The following is a 24,506-nucleotide window of genomic DNA, read 5'->3' as shown; positions in this document are numbered from 1 at the left end:
ATAAAAGGCAATGGGTAGGTTTCCAAGATGACAAGGGGGTCAAAGCAGCAGGAGTAAAGGGTTATAAATTGCTTTGATGCAGACCGTAGTCTGAGGCCCAAATTCCTTCGTTGGAGCTAGTAGGAACAGAACGCTTGAGGAGAGCCAAAAAACCCGGATGATTCATGCTTTACTGCCGACCGCTTGGAGCAGGAGAGTGTGCTGCCTTGCAGAAGAGAAGATGCAATAGGGTGGGGAGGGGGACCGCAGCGGCTAAATCTTTGCCAAACTAGCCATTTGTGTGGCTATGGTTTTGAATGCATCAACAAAGCCAAAGAAATGAGTAGTTTGACTAAATATATCACTCCGTGGTGGACTCAGTGTGCGGAGAGAAAAACAATGTGAAATTCCACACATTGGTGGCATGTCATTTAGTTTACATGTAGGCCTACTGATAACTGCTGTCCATGCAGACTAAAAAGGGTGCTCAATAAAGGGTTGTCTCATCTGTCTTTAAGTCCGACATAACTCCTGCCTGTTGATCTTTTCATGTATTTTAGGCTAAGGACTATTTAAGTGTAGGCTCCACTCCCAGTGTTTGTCTTGGATGATTAACCAGAAATGTCTGAGTAGTCACTTTTATTTCTTGCGAGGCTATAAGAAAAATAATGAACAGAAAGAATTTGTGTTTCTAATAAGAGAGGTGAAGACCTTTTTTTTTTTTTTTAACAAATATGATTATCATGAACAATTCACGTTTTGTGAAAAGGAATACAGGCAGCTGTTGTATCCGTCTGATATCGTAGGCTGCACGCTGGGCACTTTATATCTTTACCAGTAAAAAGCGCCATAGTCCTAGTTTGTATTTTAGACCAGTGTGCTCTGTTTTTGGACTGAATACATACTATGTTGTAATTTCCAAGGCGAAGACCCTATTGCGGTTCCCGGATGTAGTCTACCACCGAGCTCCGTAGGTTACTAGCCATAAAAGGCTTGCAGCAGCGGTTATATTCCGTTGTTATTCTTACAGTAAACTGCAGACCTTTCCTGAATTGGTCTATTTATGAGCATGAAATGAAAACCAATAGCCTACAGTTAGTAATAACTTCAGATGTAGGCTACTTCTAAATGTGGTAGGGGACATACTTGAAACTTAAAGCAGAGTCAAGAAAATGCCATGCACTGTAGAAAATGAACCGTCCGTAATAAAAAATATATATACTTTGCATAACACATAATTTCACGAGTTGTAAAACATTCCCTTTACACTTCCAGATCTGGTTTTAAATGTGGAAGTTTCCGCGGGAATTACCGGGCGTGTATTGCTGAGACTGTTACCCCATTTGAAAGAAAAAGTCGGATTTGAGCTGGAGCAGTGAGTGACGTTATCTGGTGAAAAGAGGGAGGGAGAAAGAGGGACGGCTGGACTCCATTAACTGAAGCCTGAGAAGACACTTTGGGATACTTCACTTGGACGAGTGGATTTTCCCGTTGAATTGACCTAGATACATTATTTCGAAAATAAAACTTGTTGACTATCGAAAGCTCGAACGTGTTAGTGGCTTTTTGGTTTTGGGTGGAGTATTTACGAAGGTAAGTGTAAAAAACGATTTTAATGTTCGTCCTCAAAGCTCAATAAATATAGCCTACTCCGGATTTTTTGCGCACTGTCGCTCGGAATATGAAACATTTAGTTTTGTGCGCGTTAAAATACTGTATATTGGCTAGGCAAGTTAGGATTTGGGGGGTTAACGCACATTTACCCGTTTAAACCTTATTGTGTCAATTTCGGGACATTTTTTGCGAGTTACACTGGTTGACCAGATGTCGTTTGTGCTCTTCTGAGTTCTTGCATGGGGTTGCTTACGTAATCATCTAAATATCGGCCAGGCTCTCAAACCGTTAGAAAAAGCAGGTGAACACATGCAAATGGGAAGTGTTGTTATTAAAGTACAGCTTGCCGTAGGTCTGTAGTTTGGCCTTTGTTCATATTTGGTTATTGATTTATTAACTACGTGTGAGCCATCTGTTCACACGTAGCCTCTGTCCATATCCAAAGAAAAGCCTATAAACGACTTAACTCCATATTTTCATTCAAAGAAACCAAAACCGTTGAAGTTCTGGGAAGCACAATATGTAATACCAAAGTGTCTTCTCACATTAAATTTAAATTAACTTTAATCGTATATAGTGGTGTGGGACCTCTGCGTTCTGGGTGTTTTAGCCTGCAAACTGAAATTAATATGGCACGAACCATTTGGATACTTCTTTTGTATTTGACTAAACTCAGAGATCTAAACAACGGTGTCTGCATCCGTTGATGCTCCCATTGAGGTGAACTGATTATTTTTTTCTACCAGTTGAATGCATATTCTTGAGAATTTCTTCAATAATTGTGATTCGTGTCAGGATGGCGCTGGACGGTATACGGATGCCCGATGGCTGCTATGCGGACGGGACGTGGGAACTGAAGATGCACGTGACAGACCTTCACAGAGACGTGTCTTTGAGGGTCACCGGGGAGATCCACATCGGTGGGGTCATGCTCAAACTGGTCGAGAAGCTGGGTAAGAGTTGATACTCCTTTTCAGCTTTTATGAAATTTGCTTTTCATGTCCCAATATACTGACGTACATGTGTAGGCCAGGTTTATTTATTCGATGTAAACGTGTTGCCATTGATCTATACTTCTATTCAGAAGGCCAATTTCAGCTAAATTTGTTTTCCTGTAGTTGAGCAAGGAAGAGGAAGGCCATAGTGTGTTATAAGGTGATGTCCTTGCCCCCATCCCCATCTGCCTCCCATCTGCAGCTGGGTCTGTGTGTTTGGGGCTATAGAAGCTAGTTACATCCCTGTTATCTAGTCATATTTGTATGGCAGTACATCTCTCTCTTTCCAACATTGTTCCTCAGCTGACATTGCACTTAAGAAAAACAACAGCTACTGACTGGTAACCCTTTGACCTGTGTGTGAAAGATGCAGGCTTCTGTGTTTTTGGCTCTGTTGTTGTTTATGGTATGAGCCTTCTGTAGCTCTGTATCTGTTCCATCACTTGAGAAACAGCATCAAGTCAACCAGTTACAGTGGTGTCGTGTTGCCATTTCACACGTTCCCAAATGAGTGACTGGAAACAGAGTAGACATAAAAGCTCAGTTTTGGTCTTGGGGAACACTGATTTGTTTCATGATGGAAAGGTTCACGCTGGGGCTGCCTGGCTGCGGGGGATTGTGTGGGAATGCACTGTGTGGTGGGGTGTCCAGAACAGCCTACGTTCAAGCCTTGACTGCAGCTCATGTGGCGTGTTTCAGATTATCGTCCAGAATGGCCCGGGTTGATGGAAGGTTTTGTAGGCAGGGATTTCCCTGACACGCTGTGTTCTAGTGACTCCCTCAGGCAGTTTGAACAAATGCCAGTGCTAAACTGAGGTATTTTGTTGAGGAAACTTGACCTCACGTGCTGATTCCACTTCTTGGTATGGCTAACATTGTGAAAAGAGGGAGAACGGTATGATGTGTTGCTATCTTCAACACCTGAGATCATTCAGAGTTGACATGATGAGACTGGGTCAATTGGACATCACGAAGTGGATATGAAATAACATAGGTCCGTTTGGCTCTTTACAGCTTGTCAAAGGTACCATAATACCAAACATTCCACCATTGCTCAAGGTTTTATTCCCTGGCCCCTCCATTTCCCTGTTTTTGCCCTCCTGTTAAAGCTCAGAATAATTGGGGCCTTTGTTCTCTCTGGTCATCTGTGCTGCATCTAAACTAGGCTTTTGTGTGTGTATAAGCTCAGCTCTTACCCCTGTGAGGGCCTGCATTCTCCGTTACAGGACAAGGGGTTGTGTGTTTGAAAGGAGATGCCAGCTTGTTGTGATAATGAACTCCTTTGCTGTTCATGTTGGTCCACCAGTTGTTGTGTGTTCATGGTACCCCTCAGTTGTCAGAAATCTATGGTTACCTTTTGGTCTTCTAACCGGTGGCCTCCAAGGGTGTATGTGTGTTGTTTTGTCCAGGGTGTAGAATGGTTTGGTTTGACTGAACATGACTGGTGGTTGTTCTGAACGCTGAATCCCAAGAACACCGTGTGAAGTGGGTCTAAATGCGTGGGTTGTGTTCGTCTTCGTCTGCATGCGAGGAGACATCTGCCCATTGGCCAGAAGACTTAACATTGTCAAGATCATCATAGCTTACAGTTGAACAGTCGGCTTCACTGTCACCTCTTGATTAGAGTAAAACACAGGGTGATTTGTAAAATCGCTGTCACTGGGCTAACTAGTCAATCCAGTTATATTTTTACATTTCAGCCCAGTGACCATTGGCAAGCTGTACTTGCCACTGATATCCTCCAACACTCCCCATATTTTGGTTGGCGCTTGGCTGCACCCCACAGAGCATGGGTACATTTGCTGATCTCTTTCGGCTGTTTTTTTATTGTAATCATTAACCTCTCTGTACACTTCATACCATGACCACTACTGACTCACTACCTGTTAGAATTCCTCCATGTTGGCCCCCACGGACACGGGCTTGACCAACAGAGAAACCGGTGAATCCGTAGCATCGACGAGCCGGCAAAGTGACGACCAACTTGGACCACAATTTGTATGAACTTGAGTGTAGGCACGGGAGCCTCGCATGATGAAATGTCATGTCGTGTGGCACAGGTGGAGAGATGGTCAAGGTGCCACCTTTTTGTGTGTACTTTTCTCCCAACTGAAATGTACCCCCCCCCCCCCCGCCCGCCCCCACACTGGTGAATAGTTCAGAGCGGTTCCCTCTGAACAAGTCTGGAGTGCTCAGGTCACATGTACACACGGATGCACTGATTGGTTGGGTACGCTTGTCTTGTAGTGCGCGGCCTCTTTCTGAGGGCAGCCCTTTGAAGGTAGTCTGCTAAGTCCCGAAACACACGGCTGGGCCACATGAACATGCCGTGCAGTTCGGCATGCGTGACCTCTGTTGTGGAGTCAAAGGACGTCCTGTCCCAAAACCAGACACACACGCACACACACACACACGTCCCCTGCTGTTTGTGTTCGTGTATAAGGGGACGGTTCTTGGCATGCCTTATACTACATTGTGTCACACACAGAACTAGCCTACCTCATTAAGATTCCAGGACGTCTCCCTGTTACAACTAAGGCTGCACACGGCCCATTCCAATTCCATAGACCCGTTAGCGGCACGGCTCACATCAGCCGCCAGAAACGTTTCAGGTTCAGATTAGCTATATTTTCCGTGGCTTCGGCAGAGCTGTTTTTTTTCCTCCCCCGCACACGGTAGTACTATAAATCTCCCAGTTAGCGTATTGGAGGAGCGCCATGTGAGCGGCTTCTCTTCAAACCGTTAAACACTTCAGTAAAACAACATGGTTCAGATGCAGCAACTGACAGGAATGTTCAAGAGGGTTTAGGACAGGGGTGTCAAACCGGTTCCACGGAGGGCTGAGTGTCTGCAGGTTTTTGAGGTTTCCACTTAATTGATCCCAGTTCAGACCTAAACAACCAGGTGGGGGTAGAAACTAACCACTTAGTGACCTAATTAATCAATCATGTTCAAGGTGAGAGAGAGAACCTGCAGACACTCGGCCCTCCGTGGAACCGGTTTGACCTCTGGTTTAGGACCAAGGGAACCCAGGGACTGCCCAGTCCACACCTCGGCCTGCTGAATTTTCTGAGTAACTTTTGGGACATACATGGAACTGTCTCTGTTGTGGACAACTCTGCTTTTTCAGTCGTTGAAAACAGCGGGTGGGAGGGGCGTTTGTTAGCGCTTCTGTTTGTGCGTGTCACCGTGTGAAGCGTCCCGTGTGTGTTCTGTGGACGCGTCCCTCAGGCCGCTTCCAAATCCCTCCATAAACGGCGGCCTTGCACCGACTTCAGATCCTTTGGTGGGTAGCAGGAGCTGTAGTGTAATGGACTCAACCGTGAAATACCAAGAAAGCACTTCCCTATTGATCACAGCAGTCATTCCCGTTAGCCTGAATAGAAGAAAGCAGAGCTGTATTTAAGGCTGCATAATTAAGAATCTCCCTCTAATCACCCTTCACTCACTAAATGACTTTGTCTGTTGACTATGGGCTTCACTTTTTTTGCAGTTCTTTTAAAAAGCCTTTCTATTTAAATGGAAGAAAAGGAATCCAATGTGTCTGGAAAAACATTAGCTTTGTGCGTTACATGTTTAATGTGTAACAGCTCTAGTTCGGAGGCTCTGGTCTGCCTATGGATGTTGAAATCAAGGTCAGGATGAACTAACCGAATGTTAACAAATTCAAAGTGTTGATTTTAGTATATACGATCCTTTACTTTAACGTTAATGTGTTTTGATGGATTTCTAATTTAATGTTTTTTTCTGGTTGTTTTCAAAGGCTGCTTTTCCATCTGTGTATCTAGAAATCAAGACATTTACTTTGTGTGTGCATTTTGATGGAAAATGCTTGGAAAACTATAGGCCTAGACTATTACTAGCTTTCATTTGACACCCAATATGATATGCTCCTATGAAAGCTCATATCTTGCCCCTCATGTTTGATTCATTTTTACTTCTGGTAACTTGATTTTAACACGAATGTTAGCTTTGGTTGCTGTGTCACCGATGCCATTTCCATTATCCCAAATTATTTGCCACTTCCTTCATTGTTATCTATCATCTCCATCCACACAAGGTGTTTCTGTAGCCTTTGCTATTGTCATAACTCTGACAAAAGTGTTAGTAGTGCCCTGGGCTGTACACTGTGTCCAGGGCTATACCGGACAGAAAGGTGCATTGTGCTGTTCTTATCTGTTGGAAGCCTGGAAGTTAGCCTCATTAGAGTTCAATGCTAACTCAATCTGGAATCCTCATGTGTTAGCGCGGACGTCATTGAATGGAGCGAGGCAGACTTCCACCTGCTTTTGTAATGCGGACATGTAGAGCGTGTTGGTCCTGCCACGTCACGTGTCTTTCACGCCAGTCGAGGATGCCACTTCCCATGAGCCGGTAAATGCGAACCTGCTACGTTTTTTCTGAACAATCTATTTGGGTTGTCTGTCCAAGTTCCAGGAATAGGGATTGTTAAGTAAGGAAAATAAACATCCAGTTTCAGGGAGGAGAGGAAGTTCCCCTATTAGTACCCAGCATTTGGTGTCATGTTATTAAGGAAGCAGGAAGCGTGGAGGGGAGTAAAAGTCAAACCTTGCGTAACAAAAAAGGCGTGCATGAAATAAGCTCAAATATAGCCCTTCAACATGGGTGGGTTGAGAACATTCCCACTGGGAGTCAGAGGGCTTTGGCTGTGGCTCCACTAGTCACCAACATTGTAACTTCGCCACTGCTTAGCATCACCCTGACAGTTGTGTAGAGGGGAGTAGGATCTCCACCCTGGCACTGATCTGAGATCAGCTGTTTGGTTCTCTTCTGGTCAGGTTTCGCAGAGGGTAAGCTGAACCTAGGTCTGTGTTGGGTGATGGAGTGGTGGAGGGCCGGCTGAGAGGATGGGCGGGTGGGCTTGGGAAGGGGAGTGAGGGTTGAGGGGGGAGGTGTGTGTGTGTGTGTGTGTGTGTGTGTGTGTGTGTGTGTGTGTGTGTGTGTGTGTGTGTGTGTGTGTGTGTGTGTGTGTGTGTGTGTGTGTGTGTGTGTGTGTGTGTGTGTGTGTGTGTGTGTGTGTGTGTGTGTGTGTGTGACATAAGCACCGGCTCTAGAATTCCATAAAAGTCTTCTGCGGGGCAGGAAATGACTTCCAGGGTTTGGCATGTTCTCTGGACGTTGCAGTGCCGTCATCCCGAAACCTTCTACTGCCTGCTTCTGCTCTTTTCTCGTCTTTCCTCTCTCTTCCTCACACATCTGTCTTATTTTATTCATTATTTCACTTTGCCTGCCTTCAACTACTCCCCTGTTTGGACCTACTCCCTTTAAGAAAAATGTGTTGCCTATGTGGAGCCTGACAGCATTTTTCCAAAGCGGAATAGAGGTGAAAGACCTTGAGTCATTCTCTAGGCGTGTGTCTATACCAGCACGATTCAATACATGGTTTAGTTGTCTGTTCAGGTGAAGGTTACACCTGGCTTTTAATGTGGAATTCTGCCTGTTTTGCTTGTGTTAACGACATCAGTTATTGAGGCGTACTGGCCTTCATTGAGAATCTTTAATGGTCATGGGTGTACTCTGTGTTTCATAGTACTACAGTCAAAATGTAGTCTAATTGAATGGTTGATTATGTTGTGTTTTGGGAGCAGGTTTTCCCCAGACCAGCCTGTCCATTGGTGTTGGTGGCGGCTAGAGGAAGATGGTCAGTGTTTGACAATGGAGCGGACGACGGGTTTGAGGAAACGGACGCGGTTTAACACAGGATGTGCTTCTTCCTGTGTAATTTGTTTCTTAACCTTTTCTATGCTCTGCTACCCCTGTGTTTTCGAGCCGGATGCAGTGCCTTCCCAGAATTCTTTGTTTCGGAATAAGGGTCTTTGCTACAACAAGAAAGATGAGAGACTTTTTTTCGGAGCAGGAACGTATTGCATATGTCCCTCCTTTTTAGATATCTCTGCTTTCTCGTCTCGCATCATGTTGCCCTGACTCAAATCAGAGATGACATGTAGATATGAGTTGGGCTGTGGAGCAGCCTTATCTATTGGTAAGAAGGCTCGCTGCAAAGGGAGAGATGGCCTGACTGCACTAAGCGATAGCCCCGCTCTGCTCTAATCTTTCATACAGGAAGTAGTTAGGTTAAGTAGCAGCCCTGCCCAGAGCTTTCCTGTTACAGTAGCAAGACCCTGCTGGGATTTGGTTTTCGCAAGCCCTATCCTTCCCACATTCCCTCCTCCAACAAGAAGTCTCACTATCACAAAAATGTCACACAATCACAACCATGTCGAAGCCTGAGCGCTACCCTACAAACTGTGGTTACTGCCCCCAAATGGTGAGTAAATCAAAAACACAACATAGTCCCAAACATTCCTACAATGGCTGAGATATGCAGAACTCTCAGTTCCATTCTCTCACTTCCATTCTCTCACTCATGCTAGCTAATTAGCTATTCTTGGAATGCTTCGTGTACTCTTGCTTTTTATGTTCATGTGTTATTGTTTTAAGATTTAGTTATAATATTTTTTTTTACAGATTAATAAGTTGTTGGGCATTCTTGACATGCAGTAGAAAGGCCTGTCCTGGCGCCTCTTGAAATGTGATACTGTTTTGATTGTTACCCTCCTCTGTCCTCTCCACTCCCAGAAATGCCTAGTGGCTTGGCTGTGACTGTCAGTCCTCCACATTGTCAGAGAAACAATGGGTCATTGGAGTAAAGTGATATGCCGCCATTGTTTTGAACCATTCCTTGACCCTGTCACCTTGGACAATACTTATTTACCACCCTTTTACCACTGGTTTGGCATTTAGCTGTTTTAGTTTGTTGTGTTGGTTTTATCGTTCCAGTAATCCCAGAGGTGTGAAGGGGAGGGAGTGATACCAACTTGGGGAGTAACTCTCTGGGCTGATACACATATGCAGCCCTGGTGTGTTTTTCCCTCTGCTTCATACCATAGATGGTTACTAGCATGGCTGCTGAACTCCGTTCTCACTCCAGTCCAGTGTTGGTTACTTGGTGACTCACTGGTGATGGACGTGAACTCAGGGCTGTGTTACCATTCTCCGCGCCTCTTGTTTGGGGCAAGACGTAATGCGGAGAAATCTCTGGGTACAGTCCACTATTTATCCGTGCAGTGGAACGAGCCATCCCACCCAGCTGTTCCTTTCTGTCTGAGACCTTCAACACCGCTGCCAGTGGGAAAGAGCGAGGCCTACTTTTGACATCATAGTTCAAGTGTTCTCTGCTACTTTGGCAAAGACTAGTGTGAGTGAAGAAAGTTCATGGTTTCTTTGAAAATCTGTCCTTGGAGATGGGTTGGCCGTTAAATTAGGATGATTGGTTATTAGCGACTGTGACAGATGTCTTTCGTCTACATCTCTGGTGATGCCTTGGGGCTGAATAAATGGCCTCTCTCTAAGCACCGTTGATCGTGGGCTGGAAGACACTGGTGAGGGGAATACGGGCCGGTGGGGCGTGACTCCAGACCCAGGAGGGTAATTGTGTCAAGATGTGTCAGGGCGGAGCGCCCCCGTTGTTTTTCTGTGTTTGGATTATGACACAAATGGATACAAACTATCAGTCTCCGCAGAGGCCTGACCGAGACTCACAGCCGTTATCTAATAGCCCCCCAAGCAGCAGAGCTCTCTCACACTCACTCACTCACAGGCACAGACTTTTCTTGAATCCGAAGGTTTATGGTTGATGGGTATGGCCATTCCAATCTCCTTAAGTAGCTCAGAACGTTCTTCTTTCTGTCTCGGGTTTAGCCCTCGTTCAAAGCTGATCCTCCTAGGCTATCAGGTCTCCGGTACCTCCTGGGTCCTCTGCACTGATTCTACCTGACCGTAACATCAGGTTCAAGTTTGGGTTAAGCCTAGGTGTGCCTGTGGGGAAGATCCTTATGGATCATCCAAAGGCTGCAGCTGGAATGACCAAGGGCCATCTACTAGCATAGTAGCATCTGGAACACAATGACCATGTACAGCCGCCAGGGCCTGTAGCTGCAATGTGTGTTTGTGTGAAGTGAGGGTTAGATTGTCTGGCAATAAGATTGGAAGCCTGTGGCTTCTATTTAGGACCATTGACCGCTCTACCTTGTAACTTTCACTTCTGAGGTGAAGTGGAGCCTGTCCTGGAAGCCCCTGTGTTACTCTCTTTAGTTTCCATATAGATTCAGCTAAAGTTAGACCCCTTTTAATGCTGCCGGCCATTACCAGCCTCCTCTGCTGACTAAATGGAAACTTCATGTATATTTAATTCATTTGCGCATTATAGAACCTTTACCGTAGCTTCTTCAACTGGAGTTTGGCAGTATGCCCTTCTGCTGCAGAGTGCAAAACGGAAGTAAGGTCCGTTCGCCTCGTTCCTGGTTAATTGGACCCTTAGAGTGACAGGTTGAATGTTGAGAGGCATTAGTAGAAAGGAACTGCCCAAGGGAGACCGGAACAAGATGTCTTTTTTTATTTTATTTTATAATCTGCTGATGTTTTCTGTTGATTGTATGTGTTGATGATGCCTTTTTTTCTGAAGGTTCTTTAAAACCTACTCCCTGCCTTGAAGGGAGTTCTCAGATGATAAGTCCACAGTCCTGCTATACCGAGAAAATATGCCTTTTTTTAGCTTAGGGATGGCAGAGGGAAAACCAGACATCAAATCACTTATCACTATCACAGTGTTATTTCTGCGATGGTTGTCTCTACCTGCACCCAAACTCCACTAATGTCCCTTATAGTTTGTTCAGCTTCTTTTTAAAATGGCCCCAATGTTTTCAGTCCTTATTTGCTGGACTGATCAAAACTCTTGTCCCTCAGCAGCGTGTTTTCACAGTCCACATTGTATTTTGATCGTATCACCTCGGTGCAAAGTGTTGCAGAATTATGAGAAACCGGGGTCAATATCTTAAGATCTCCTAGTTCTTTACCATAGCAAGTTTGTCCTCTTTTGCTAGGCGCCAATCGTTTTGTAAGTCTTTTCTGACGTACATGGATATTTACACCATAGCTGTGGACGGTACTGTGCGCCCCCGTGGCTACTGAACATAATACATCACGGTCTTATCTCAGCACCATGTAATGACATTTCAATGTACACGCCACACAAAGGTTGTCACCAGCTCTCCCTTTAGCCATATTATGTTACACGGCAGTGTTTTGGGCTGTGAATACCATCTGTTTCACTAAATACTGTACCCAGAAGAATTCTGTATATACCATACTTCATGTACAGCTAAAACTGTGTTTAACAGTTGTCTACTCTCTATCTCTCCACTGGTCAATGCTGACCGTCCCTTGTTCCTCCCTCTGCTCCAAAGACACGTTGTGTATCGGGACAAAGGGAGCTCGTGTTATAGCAGGCAGTGGTATTGAATGTTCCCATATTGCTTTACTTCAATCGATAATGCAGTTTTCATGCTATGTGGCTGTGTTGCCACAGTACTCTGTGGTACATTTTCATTTTTTTCTGTTGATATAATTATTACAAAGTGCATTCTACATGTGGGCTGTGTGTCATGTTAGCAGTATTTTCAGTAGGAGTCCGTGAACTGGAGGCTATGAAGGAAGGAGAGCCACGTTGTTGCCGTGCGATACCGTAAACCTTACAGTGACGTAGCCGGGGAGAAGTCAGTCGCTAAGGAAACGCACTCGCCAGTGCAGTGTCACCAGTACGAACCAGGGTGTGATGTTATCAACCAACAACAAACATGAGTCTTTCTGAAAGACGTCTGGCATGAATGTGTTTTTGTTATGAGGGTGATTCCAGGGTTTCAGGTGTGATATTTCCCTTGAAAACCTCATGGGATTAGCAATTTACAAGTCTAAAATGTTTTATCTTTTATAGATGTTAAGGAGGACAAGGCGAACATGCCAATTGTAGAACATGTTAAAGCTTATACATTGTCAGTTGCATGCTGTACAAAACATTTCCTAAAAATGTTCACAGGTGTTAGACAGGCGTGATCCTTTGGAGAGCTACCGGGAGTAGAGCAGAGAAGCAATGTTTCTCTGTAGAGGCAGAATAATCCTTTACCTCTCTGTTGAAAACATTTGGATCCTTCAAGGCTAATAGGTTCACTGGGCCTGAATCTGGCCTTTACTCTACAGTCTAGGGCTTCATATCAAGTTAATCTTGAATCCTAGATCAGTCTTATTCCTACTACAGAAAATAGTTGCTCTTTTTATGTAGTTACTTGGGGTCAGCTGGAGTTGCATCATTCAATTGGCACAGAATGGGAAGAGGAGGTTGAACTTGAGCTTCTTCATTGACAGTGTTTATTTTGCACTCAGCTTTGACCGTTGGTGCACGACAAGCTAGAGTGGGCGACGTGCATGCCTTGTTTTGAAATTGAAATACCTCACCAGGCACAAATGTCAGAAATGAATTAGCTTATGCCTACTTTCACGGGTACTGTAAACTGTCAGCAACACCAACAGTTTGGCCGTTAGCTTGGCAGCTGCTACCAACTCTTGACAGGATTATACCCGTTCATAGCCTTCTCTTCTCCACCAGTATTTCCCCTGTATTCTCTTCTCATCTTCCTTTAAAATCTCCCACCCATCCTTCTCCCCGATACTGTCCTCCCTCTGTCAAACCTTCCCCCACAGACATGTATTCATAAACATGTTTCTTCTAATGTCGACAGAACCTTGGAATGCTAATATCAAGCAGACTGCAGTGTTTCAGATTAGTTGCAGGAGTTTAATGGCGCCAGCAGGTATCCATACAGCTTTGTCCAAACGTGAGATATCAAGTGGTTGGGTTAATTTTCTCAGCGCTGCTGCGCTGTTCTTGTGGTACTGATGGAGAGAGCAAAGGGCTTGGTTGGTACGAACTGATTTTGTTAGCCGCGGCAACGCTAACCGCCACGGACACGCACACCCAAACACGCACCTGCTTTCATAACATGCGCCTGCAGAGGTCCTAAAATGTCTTCCCTCCCCCCCTTCAACCGCTCTTTCCAAGGACTCTGGGTCTGCATTCAATGCACCCAATTACTTAGCTGCCGCCACCCCCCAACCCCCCCGTGTGGTTCATCAGGGTCGGGCATTACGTCAGGACTGGGAGGCACTATCTTCTTCTCTGGGATACGCCGCTGTCCCCCTCTCCTACCTCACTCCTCTGTACAGATTTAATTATCAGCTTTTATTGAGGCTGCCTGACAGACCCTTCCGAAGGCCAGCCCTCTCCCAAGCGTAGTGCAGTGACGTCGCGAAAGAGTAATGGAAATGCTGGCCAGTGGGGTTTTGCGGGAATAGGACCTTTAGCAGCGGCACAGCCCTCTGGGAAGTGGAAAGAATGCGACGGTATCCGGCAAGCAACAGTGACTGCTGTATTCTGTATACAGATGAAGCCAAAAGAAACTGCTGTAGCGGCAAGTTGTACTGTATCTTGGTCGGGGCCTGCATTGCCAAATGCTCAGTCCGCATTGCGCAAAGAACTTGGGAATTGCTACGTTGCGTTAGGGGAAAGCTTTGAGGAGAGCTATGGAAATCCACAGAAATCTGTTGTCAGTTCTCCTTTCCTCAGTCCAGCCAGATTCCAGCCTTACCCCATAGGAGCAGGTTTAGGAATTGGGGCAATGAAGTTGTTTGCCTCACAGCTGAGGCATCAGAAGGTGCTGGTGACAGCACCCCCCCCACACGCACACACGCTGAATGTTTTCAGGGAAGTGTCAAAATAGCCCCCCTCCGATAGGAAAACAATACTCCAAAGTAACAGCTTAACAAACAACTCCCCCACCCCCCCAAAACCATGAAGTATCCTTAACAATGGCATCCTTTCCACTGTATTTTCCTACCTCTCACCTAATTAACCTACACCAGGGGTATTCAACTCTTACCCTACACAGTCCGGAGCCTGCTGCTTTTCAGTTCCACCATGTCATTGATTGCACCCTGTCTTTTCATTCGAGGGTTGCAATGAAATAAACAATTGGAGTTTGACCCAATAGTACCTTACAACGATTGTATGCCCACTTACAACGATTGTAAGCCAGCTGGATAGGCCCCCCCTCGCGTTCCACTGCCGGCTTGCCTCTGAAGCCAAAAAGGGTCCTTGCACAGGAGATTGCAGATACTGCTGAGTGTTGTTGGAGAGCCAGTTGGGGCATTCTTCTCATCTAAAGATCAAATCCCAATGCCCCAGGGCAGTGATGGGGACATTGCCCTGCGTAAGGTGCTGTCTTTTGGATGTGATGTTAAACATGAGTCCTGACTCTCTGTGGTCATTAGAGATCCCAAGGCACTTTTCGTAAGAGTGGGGGGTGTTACCCACCGGTGTCATGGTTAAATGTCCAATGTGCCCTTGGCCACCTAATCAGCCCCAATTTCCAATTGACACATTTTCCTTTCTCCTCCCCCAGTAACATCCTATGTAAAGTGCATACATTTAGTACCAATAGTAATCATTAATGTATGTAAGTGTGTAAAAACATGTAATGTAAAAGTAGATATCACGCTGTGGGGCTAAGCTAGGGATGTAACGTATGAGCTGGTCCATTATTCAAATGCATAACATGAGTGCATTGATGTGCAAATCCTAAACCAATCCAAAAGTTGCATGTATTGTTCAGAGAATAGATTTAAAACCGCCTGTTCTCAAACTGTTTTTTGCTAAAAATATTTTGTCAATTCTCAATATTCTTCAAACAGAGCAGTAGAACTTTTTCTGAGAATGCTTGATCTAGCAACCTTTCAGCTACTAGTTAGATCAGTGGTCACCAACCTTTTCAAGCCTGAGATCACATCCCAAGTCCAAATGTAAACCGAGATCTACCACTTGCAAAAAATTATGAAAAAACGAGAAGCCACTAACCCCACAATGTAGTTTGACATTCTTTGTAGCCTGTTAGTCAATACAAAAATACTTTTGTATTAATTGTATCTTAATTCTAATAAATTTTTTGTATGAAAATTAGTTATTAATCCATATGAAATGTGCATTTCTCTCCGGCGCGTTCTGCGAAGATCGCGGGTCAGTATCATCAACTTCATCCTTGCAGCCGACACAAAAAAAACATTTGTTTTCTTAATAAACAATTAAAACGTCTCATTGAAATATTTTACATATTCATAATCATTACTTTCGCTGGTTCTTTGAGACAGCTTTTAGGTGCTGTTTACATGAACGTGTCACCACTACATCAGAACCGAAAACATAGAGAGAGCTCTTCATATGTAAACTATAGGCTATTTGATTGGACACCCTCTCCCTCCCCTAGACACCATTTACTGCACACAATAGGCTCACACATGGTGCATTTAAAATTAATAAATAATAATGCATACAAATATTATAATTTTTTCTCTGATTTTGAAAACTCTTCGCGATCGACTTAAAATGCTTCCAAGATTGACTTGTCAACTGCAATCGACGGGTTGGTGACTCGTGGGTTAGATAATGTAACCACTCAGCCACCCTAGTTACTCTTTTAAAATCACAAATGGCCTCATGGTGACATTGCTAAAAGGTGTCCTTCCTGGTCTGCAGCTATGTTCAGATTGATGACTATCTTTGATTGGCCGCGCATGGTCTGTTTTGACTGTGCTTTGAAGAAATAATAAATTACTTATTTATTATTGTTAACCATCCGTGTGGTTTAAAATAAAAAGAATGCAAATTTGATTCTTTGTTTTTCAATCTGTGCTTAAAATTCAGTTCTTGACTAAGGGACTACACAGATGTTATGCATATTTGGGGGACATAGAAGGGGAGGGGTTTACATTTAAAAGAAATACTGTTATTACCTATTATTTTACCAACTCAGTTCTTGCAACTTAACTGACTAAGCCAACTTGTTCTTAAACTAATTTAGGCTTGTCTAAACGGGATTTTTTTTGTTGCTTTTACAACCTTAAAGCGAGCGATTTAAATTGATCTTAAAATGACTAGGTGGGACAACCACACAACAAAGTAGTATCTATTATTAGTATTATGTTAAACATAACTGCTCTCTCTCAATTGTTTCTGCTCTAGTGATTGTGGTTGTTAAAATATGTATAGGTCTGAATTAATCCAAGTAAAACCAAACAATTTATTAGAAGTGTATATATTTATGTAAGCGACTGTATTTATCCTTTTTGGTAGACATAGGGATCAAATCATCCATTAGCAGCATTTCTTTTTAACTATTTTTGGAAGCAATGAGCCCAATCAGTCACCTGTGACAGGAAACCAATTAGGCTCAGAAATCCATCATTTTTGGGTTAATGTTCATGTAGGTTTATACTGACTACAATTTGTAAAGGTAAATGGATTACTAAAGAAATATACCTACCCAACCCTGTCAATCACCAAATAATCAATTTAAATATCACTTTTGTAATATGATAAACTTCAAGGATTTAATAAATCTAATCCACCATATATTTACCTCAGATTTAGGACACTGCTTAACCAAAGCCATTTAGCTTGTGTCACAGAGTGAGTTCTGATGACATATTATGGTTGCAGCAATCTACATCCCGGTTAAGTCTTTCCGGGATGTCGATTGCTTCTTCACTGTTAGTTGAATTGGAAATGATATTAGCTGGACTAGCTTTCCATTCCTGAGTTAAGTAGATGAAGTGCTGTAAACAAGCATAATGAAGATGACTACCTTCAGCCGTCGGGGTCATAATTATCATGGCTGCTTTCCTATACAGGAGTGGGTTCTGAAACAGTGGCCCTTCTGAAGCCATGGTTTTCCCAGCCATTGGACTAAACAGTGTGTCTATATAACATAATGACTGCCACAACCCAGTATTGGCTCCCAACCTTTATAGGGAAATACTGCTCTAAAACATCAGCTTTGAGTGATTCTTGGGCTCTGTGATGAGAAGGATACAGGGATGTTCTTAAAGTTAACCGTATGTAATTGGCAAGAATGTGGAGGCCAGTTTAAACAGTGACTGAGTGCTTGAATCAGTGTTTTTAGGAAAGAGGAGGGATTTGGAATGGGGCGGAGGGCATTGGAGAAACAAGACACCGCTCAGAAGAGTGTCTTTCTGGATGCATGCTGCAGGGATGATGTCACTGCTGTGGTGAATATCCACTGATACCTCTATAAATACTCTGTCGTCTGCTTATAATCTATTTTATTTCCTGGAAAGTCTTACGACTGTTAGGTCATGATCGCAGGTTCGTCTGACACACCAAATTCATGGCCTCTTGTTTGTTAGCATCCGATGTGCAAGCAGTGCATTATTCCCTAGAGGCGTGAGATATAATAACCGTTGTTTCACCACTAATGTGTGTCAGTGCCTATGAAGCATCAGCAACAGGCTGTCCATCCTTCCTCTGAGGTAGAACCAGGAAAGACTCTGCTCTTGGTATTGAAAGTTCAAAGGAAACACTGCCTCAGAAAGCAGGTCATCAAGATCCAGCGTTTAGAAACCAAGGCATGATAATCTCTTAACCACCCACTTTCAGGTCCCTCAAATCCCAGAAGACATGGTAAACACGCACACGCGCGCGCACACACACACACACACACAGGTGCAACGTCATGGTTGTGAACCCCCATCAGACAGGGTAGTGAGAGGGGTTTTGGGTGGCATGTCCCTGGAATCACTGGGATCACTGTGTGTCTCTGTGTGTGAACAAAGAGGGAGGAACCTGATATCCCCACCGTGTCACGCAAACAGCAGTGCTTGTTCACACTCTTCCCTTCCTTCTCCCCCCTCCCCCCATGTCTCTCTCTATCCACATTGTTCTCGACCTCTGACCTCTCCGGCTCTAAACATGACCTTCTGCCCAGGAGGGACACATTGGCTGATGTCAAGTCTCCCTGTCAGAGTGCCACATACAGAGGGCTTTCCTTTTTACTGTTGATCGGTTTCAGTACAGTGACGCTGTTTGCGTTAGCCCCATCTGTTTAGATGAAATGCACTCCCTAACGTCACAGACGGCCAACCTGACATTCCGCTGCCCTGGAGCTTGCTGTACCTGTGCACAACAGAGCCACTAACCCTTCTCCTCTCTCTGTCAGATGTGAAGAAGGACTGGTCGGACCACGCCCTGTGGTGGGAGAAGAAGAAGACCTGGCTGCTGAAGACCCACTGGACCCTGGACAAGTACGGCATCCAGGCAGATGCCCGGCTTCTCTTCACTCCCCAGCACAAGCTGCTCCGACTGCAGCTGCCCAACATGAAGCACATGAAGGTCAAGGTCAACTTCTCCGACCGCGTCTTCAAGGCTGTCTCCGACATCTGCAAGACCTTCAGTAAGTCGTCGGCCGCACGGTCGACTCGTACTAACTCTAGTGTGCACGTCGAGCAAAAAACGCTCGTCCTTCCTGGCGGCGTGTGTGCTTTTTCGAGTGGTTGGTTGAGACGCTCTAACCTTGCTGTAATATTTTTAGTTGAACTACCGGAAACGTTTTGTACATTCCATTCATGTCTGCCACTACTCCTTTTTTTCCCCCTGTCTTCCACTGCTGGTTGTTTGTCAAACAGAGGCTGAGAGATCAGCGCTCGTGCAGCCTTCCTGTTCTGATAAGACGGCTACCTTTGATTCTGCTACTTGGGCCTGTGTCCACATTGTGTCATAAAGTAATAGTGCAGTGTCTGTATGGTCTTATTCTTACGAGCTAAAAGACCAAAGTGGTCTGAGATATGCACTGATACTTTTGGAACCTCTGTTGATAGGGGCCTGCCCTCTGAGGAGAACCGGGCATCACTGTCTTAATCCTGTTAGATCAACTCTGTTGACAAAACACATCCTAATGACATTCAGAGATGGTTATTGTCCCTCTCACGCGCACACCACCATGTCCAAATTTAGCCCTCAAGGCCCCGCCCCCTAATGAGCGCTGTAAGGTCAGACAATACTCCCACCAATATCTGCCCCTGGTCCTTCCCTGTAGCCCTGTCAGATTAGGTTGAGAGGTCAAACACCAGAGCCAAATGAATCTGTCTGTGTAAAATGGATCTTTCTCTACCTTACATGTCATTTCCAGTGCCTTCCACTGAATACCATAGCTGTAGCTAGCCTTTTTTATATAAAATGACCACCATTTGGGGTCCTTTTTAATCTGGCTAGTATTCAGAAGGCCCAACTCAGGAATTATGGCTCCTGTGCTGTTTTTGTTGGCTGTTCTAGGTAACACTGGAACCTTGTTGTTTTTCTTTGGTTGAAAAGCACATTTTATTTATAAAGGCATAAAATGACCCACTATGACCTATGTGTTTTCTCTGAAACGAGAGGGCCGATAACATATTTGTGGTGTATAAATAAACTGGATTGCTGGATGACTGTTATTCAGAAACAAGTGACTAACCAAATGAACAGTTCTAGTGGCGAGCCCCTTAACTGTGGCCCAGTCTTCTTTGGAAATAGTCAAACTATGCTATAACAAATCTGTTTTGGTTTAGGTACAATTCATGACAAATTGCTCTTTGCTGACTAGGCGCATGCAAAGTTGTCCCACAATGTCCTTCTCTTTCTTAACTCACCCTCTGCTGGTTGCCTTTTAGGGCATTTACGTTTTTGGAGGGATCATTCATACAGTGGCCTCTTCTGTTCTGGAGCAATTTAGTTTGTCTTTATCTGGATGGTGTTCAGTTGGACAATTTCCTGTTAGTGACTGTCTGAGCTGCACAGCATGGGGAATGAGACAGGGAATAGCAAGGTCAGGAAGAGAAGACTGGAGGCCCTGTCCAACTGGCCCATATTACAGACAGACTGGGAGGGAGGTAGGCAGGATGAAGGAGGGAGGAAGGGAGATGGATACTCTGCAGCTGTGCAAAACGCCGACCGATCCGATGAACTCTCTCGCTCTCTCTCTTTCCTCACAATGATTGATTTGGAGGGGATATTTTCTTGGGTCAGCCAGTAGCTGTGTCCTGGTGCTCCAAGTTGACTCCCCCAGTACAAAGGAGTTATGTCTTTTTATCATTTTCTCCGCCCTCTCGCTTTCCCATCACAAAAAAAAAAAAGAGTACACACATTTGGCTCTTTCTTTTTCAGTCTCCCCCTGACTACCCCCCCCCCCCACCCCTACCAGATGTAGGAGAGGGGGGGTTGTCTCTCTGGCGTCTCACTGGCCCATTGAATCGCACATACTTTTAGAGGAGGGGATCAGTCTAATAATTTCTTAAGTGCTTCTGTTCCCCCGTGTCCAGAGCAGCTGGCTAGTTTCCAGTGAGCCATGTCCACAGAACCAGTCCGCCTTGGGTTGGATGGTGGCCGCCTGTGGGCACACGTTTACATTTTATCCGTCTAGAAGAGCCTTCTCCTGAGGGAATCGGGTGATGTGGGTTTAGCACCAGGTGGACTGTGGCGTTTGACACGGTTTCGGTGGTTTGCTCACTGTCGGCGGAGCTCCCTGCTTGTGCCATCAGTCTGGTTTGCAGCAATCCGGACGTGAAATAAGCGCCTGGGTTCTTACCTGCGCTGTTGTGGAGTGTGAACGTGCAGGAGTGAGTCACAGCCTCGATGTTTGCAGAGAACCACCCTGTGCTCTCTGAGGTCATGCCCAGTTCTTGGCGCTCTTGGAGGGGGACATTGTGGAGTTAAATGTGGCCGAAGGGGACTTTGGCCTGCCCACAGAGGAAGAGGGCCACTGTCTGGGCTGGGTTGAGACTCTTACTGTAGTAAAACAACACAATTCAACTTCTACATCACTCTATGCAAAATATAGTTTATTGCGATTCTCTCAGTCATTGAGGAGGAGATATTTTCTTGGTTTTGACAGCTGTGATGATGAAATACCATGTTTATCCTTCTTACTTTGAACCATTCTTGTAATTGTAATAGCCCAACAGTTGGACCAAACCCTACAGGACAGACTTCAGCCAGATGTGTGTGAAACTGATCCCTAGCAGGCAACATACTGCAGTTAGTGTGGAGCGTGACATGTTGGTGCATCGTTCCCTAACACCCTGACCACCACTGCCATGTTTTCTTTCCTTCTCTGCACTACAAAGCCTACACACTGACCAGCTGTCAGCCTACAGCTCCTTTCACCTCACAGAAGACAGGGTGAGACCTTGAGCTCAGGGAAGAAAAAAAACTCTGCCACACTGTGTCTACAGAGGGAAACCTAATATTGCCGTCAAATAGGAGTAGAGGAAAGCGGACAACTTTAGCCTACTTTAGTGTTGGTTTTGACTGGAGGTTTTGGTTGATGAATGTTCGAGCGATATGAGAGGGTATCTGTTTAGACATTTCCTGTCCTGACCGTGCTGGCTAAATGTCTGGTAGCAGTCTGTCTAGTTTAGGCTGAACTGTGCTTAGCCGGTTGTATGGTCCTGACTCACACTGCTGGCAGAAGGCTCATCCATTCAACCAATGTAGAAGGCCAGGAGATGTAGTATGACTCTCTGTGTGACCTGACTTGGCCGCCTGAGCTGTTCCAGAGGAAGACTAGCCTCTAGCAGGTCTGACCAATCCGATGTCCCGTTAGTGCTAATGTCAGTCAGGCTGCAGCACTTAGCTGTTTGGCTCAGTGCTGGCAGGCCTAGTTTTTCAGACGCTGGCGCTGAGTGTCTGAAACTGTCCTGTTTGAACTGGACCATGGATAGGTAGAAGGATGGGGAGGGACATCATTTTCTACCTGCCACTTGTTTAATTTCCAACAGGGTTTAGGTTGCTTATGACTGAAATGTTAAGGATTCTGTTATGTTGGTGTGGTGGCTACAAGTCTACTGCAGAGCTGGCATTCAGCCAGTCCGTCTATCTGGCTAGGAGCCTGGATCATGTCAAAATGATTTCATTTAGGTTATTCTTATTTTGTGGCATTGTGTTTTCTAATGAAAGTCAACTACTTGTAAGGCTTTGCAGACATGCTCTGGTACCCATCCTGCTTTGCCCTCTGTAACCAACCGTTGCCCTTTAGCTACAGATCTAGGATCAGTCCAAATAACAACCCTAAAGGAGCCCTTTGTATGATTTCCACAATAGAAAAGCAGAACATTTTGAATTGTTTTAGTAATATATTGGGGAAAATTGAAATGAAATACTTGAAATGACCAAATATGTGTCTGTGTAGTCACATTCAGCAAGTTCTGAGTCTTACTGGTGACTTTCTCTTGTTTCAATTGTTAATGATGGAGGAATATACAGGCTGACATGGACCTGAAAAGCTAACTGTTGACCATATTTTCCCCCAAGACGTCAGCTACACCTTCGCGTAGCATGGGGGACATCTATTACATTGTGTAACATCAGCTAGAATGCAATGCTAACTATTTGTTACCTAGTTAGCTCCTAAGGCTGAACCTAGGAAGGTTTCCCTGTCCTGTTCTACTAACCTAGGACACCTATACAAATACTTGCTCTGTTAGTTATACCATGGACATGATGGATAAAAAAAGGATTATTCCAAACCACACATTGTATAATGTTAGCTGGATTGCCAATCTAGCTATTTGTTATCTGGTTAGCTATTTGTTATCTTCAACCAGTGTCTAACATCAAAGTAAGCCCCACCAGGGGAGCTTCGGTTTGTATAGTATTCATTCTTCACCTCACCACCCGTCCTCTCTCTGCATATCCCTCTCTAAATTGGCTTAGTCTTGGTAAAGCAAGGCAGCCTGCTTGCACAACGATGGCTGTATAAGGGCACAGGGCTTGTGCAGCGAGAGAAGAGAAAATGAGCTAGGGCGGGAGACTGAGGGAGTGGGCGAGTGACTGAGAGCGAGCTACCATCTGGTAGTTCTTAAAACCCCTGGAATGCTTTTTGCTTTAGTAACAAACTAAACAAGCAATTCTCGCCAAGCCTCTCTGTCTCACTCTCCCCTACACACATCTACTTCCCCAGCTATGGAAAATAAGGCAGGGTTGTACGGCATCCGGGAACACTTGTGAAAATAGGCTATCAAACCTGACTAAATGATAAATGACATTGAAATGACTACGTCACAACCACCCAACTCTTGATCATGATCATAGAAGCACAGCAAAAAGCCAGCCACCAATTTACCTCATGTGTGGTGGAAGATCAGTGCTGTAGTGCGTGTAGCCAAGTGATGGTACCCTGGCCTACCCAGTCTAAACAGAGAGGGGAGGAGAGCTGTGTAGTGAAGTAGTAGTGTGGCAGAGTTGAACAGTAGTATACTAATATGATAGTGCTGTAGTGTAGCTGTTGTGTGATAGTGCTGTGTAGTGTAGTTGTAGGAGTGTAGTGAAGTTGCATAGTAATGTCAGAGAGATCAGGGAGGGGAGAGAAGGATGAAGGACTGATACATTCGGCAAACCTGATATTATGACTAAAACAGAGCTGTATCTATGTCTGTCAGGAGGCTTTACACAGAGCTCACTGTCTAGTTTTATTCCCTCTGTAGAATACACACACACACACACACACACACACACACACACACACACACACACACACACACACACACACACACACTTGTCTGGAGGCTGGTTATGAAGTGTTTCTGTTTGTGTCATTATTTAGTGCTGAAGCTGAGTGGTATTAGATCAAACATCTAGTCTGTGTATGTGTACTCTGAAGCGATCACACATCCATCCTCGTATATTTGGAAAGGGCTAGGGGGTGCTACGGTCCACAAAAATGGGATTATCAATTTTCCACCCCTCATGTGCACAGCTGTTTATGATTGTCTCCTTTGTTTTTCTCTCTCTCTCTCCTCTCTCTGTTCTCACGTCTGTCACACTGACTTTAGGCTGGGTTGGCCTACCCTCTATTCAAGTTGTTTGTCAGCTTTGCGTAGAGCGGTTTATGTGAGGCCTGTAGTTGAAAGGCCCCTAACCACTGTCCGTAGATGCGGACAATGCCACATCATCTCTCATCTCTTGGGTTCCGGGTTGAGGTAACCTAGCAACAGGGCTACGTTTAGTTTTTGTGCATCCAGCTAAACTCTTTAAAAGCCCATTGGACACTCTCTCTTGCACATCACTGTCTTCCTCTCAGCGGGGGTCGTGGCGGTTTGGTTTGAGACAGCGCTACACTGTTTTGGTAGACCTAGGAACAACGCCTGGCAGCGACAACGCCTTGACGCTCTCTGTCCCTCTTCTCT

General features: G+C 44.9%; 1 protein-coding gene across 4 annotated transcripts in view; it reads left to right on the top strand.

Annotated features, from left to right (window-relative positions):
• The first annotated feature begins 1,364 nt into the window (after nucleotides 1–1,364).
• fermt2 (fermitin family member 2) overlaps nucleotides 1,365–24,506 on the top strand; it is a 43,842-nt gene continuing 20,700 nt past the window's right edge. For 3 of the 4 annotated variants that reach the window (XM_010878745.5, XM_010878744.5, XM_010878743.5), the window contains exons 1-3: nucleotides 1,366–1,572; nucleotides 2,389–2,546; nucleotides 18,509–18,742. In XM_010878745.5, the coding sequence (XP_010877047.1) occupies nucleotides 2,390–2,546; nucleotides 18,509–18,742 (391 nt within the window). In that variant the 5' untranslated portion in view covers nucleotides 1,366–1,572; nucleotide 2,389. Of the gene's footprint in view, nucleotides 1,573–2,388; nucleotides 2,547–18,508; nucleotides 18,743–24,506 lie in introns of all 4 variants that reach the window. The other variant, XM_010878742.5, reaches the window with a different exon arrangement.

The sequence above is a fragment of the Esox lucius genome, chromosome 15 (genome assembly GCF_011004845.1).
Source record: "Esox lucius isolate fEsoLuc1 chromosome 15, fEsoLuc1.pri, whole genome shotgun sequence".
In the NCBI taxonomy this organism is placed as follows: Eukaryota; Metazoa; Chordata; class Actinopteri; order Esociformes; family Esocidae; genus Esox; species Esox lucius.
Note: the sequence above shows the minus strand (reverse complement) of the source record. Positions and strands in the feature narration are given on the sequence as shown.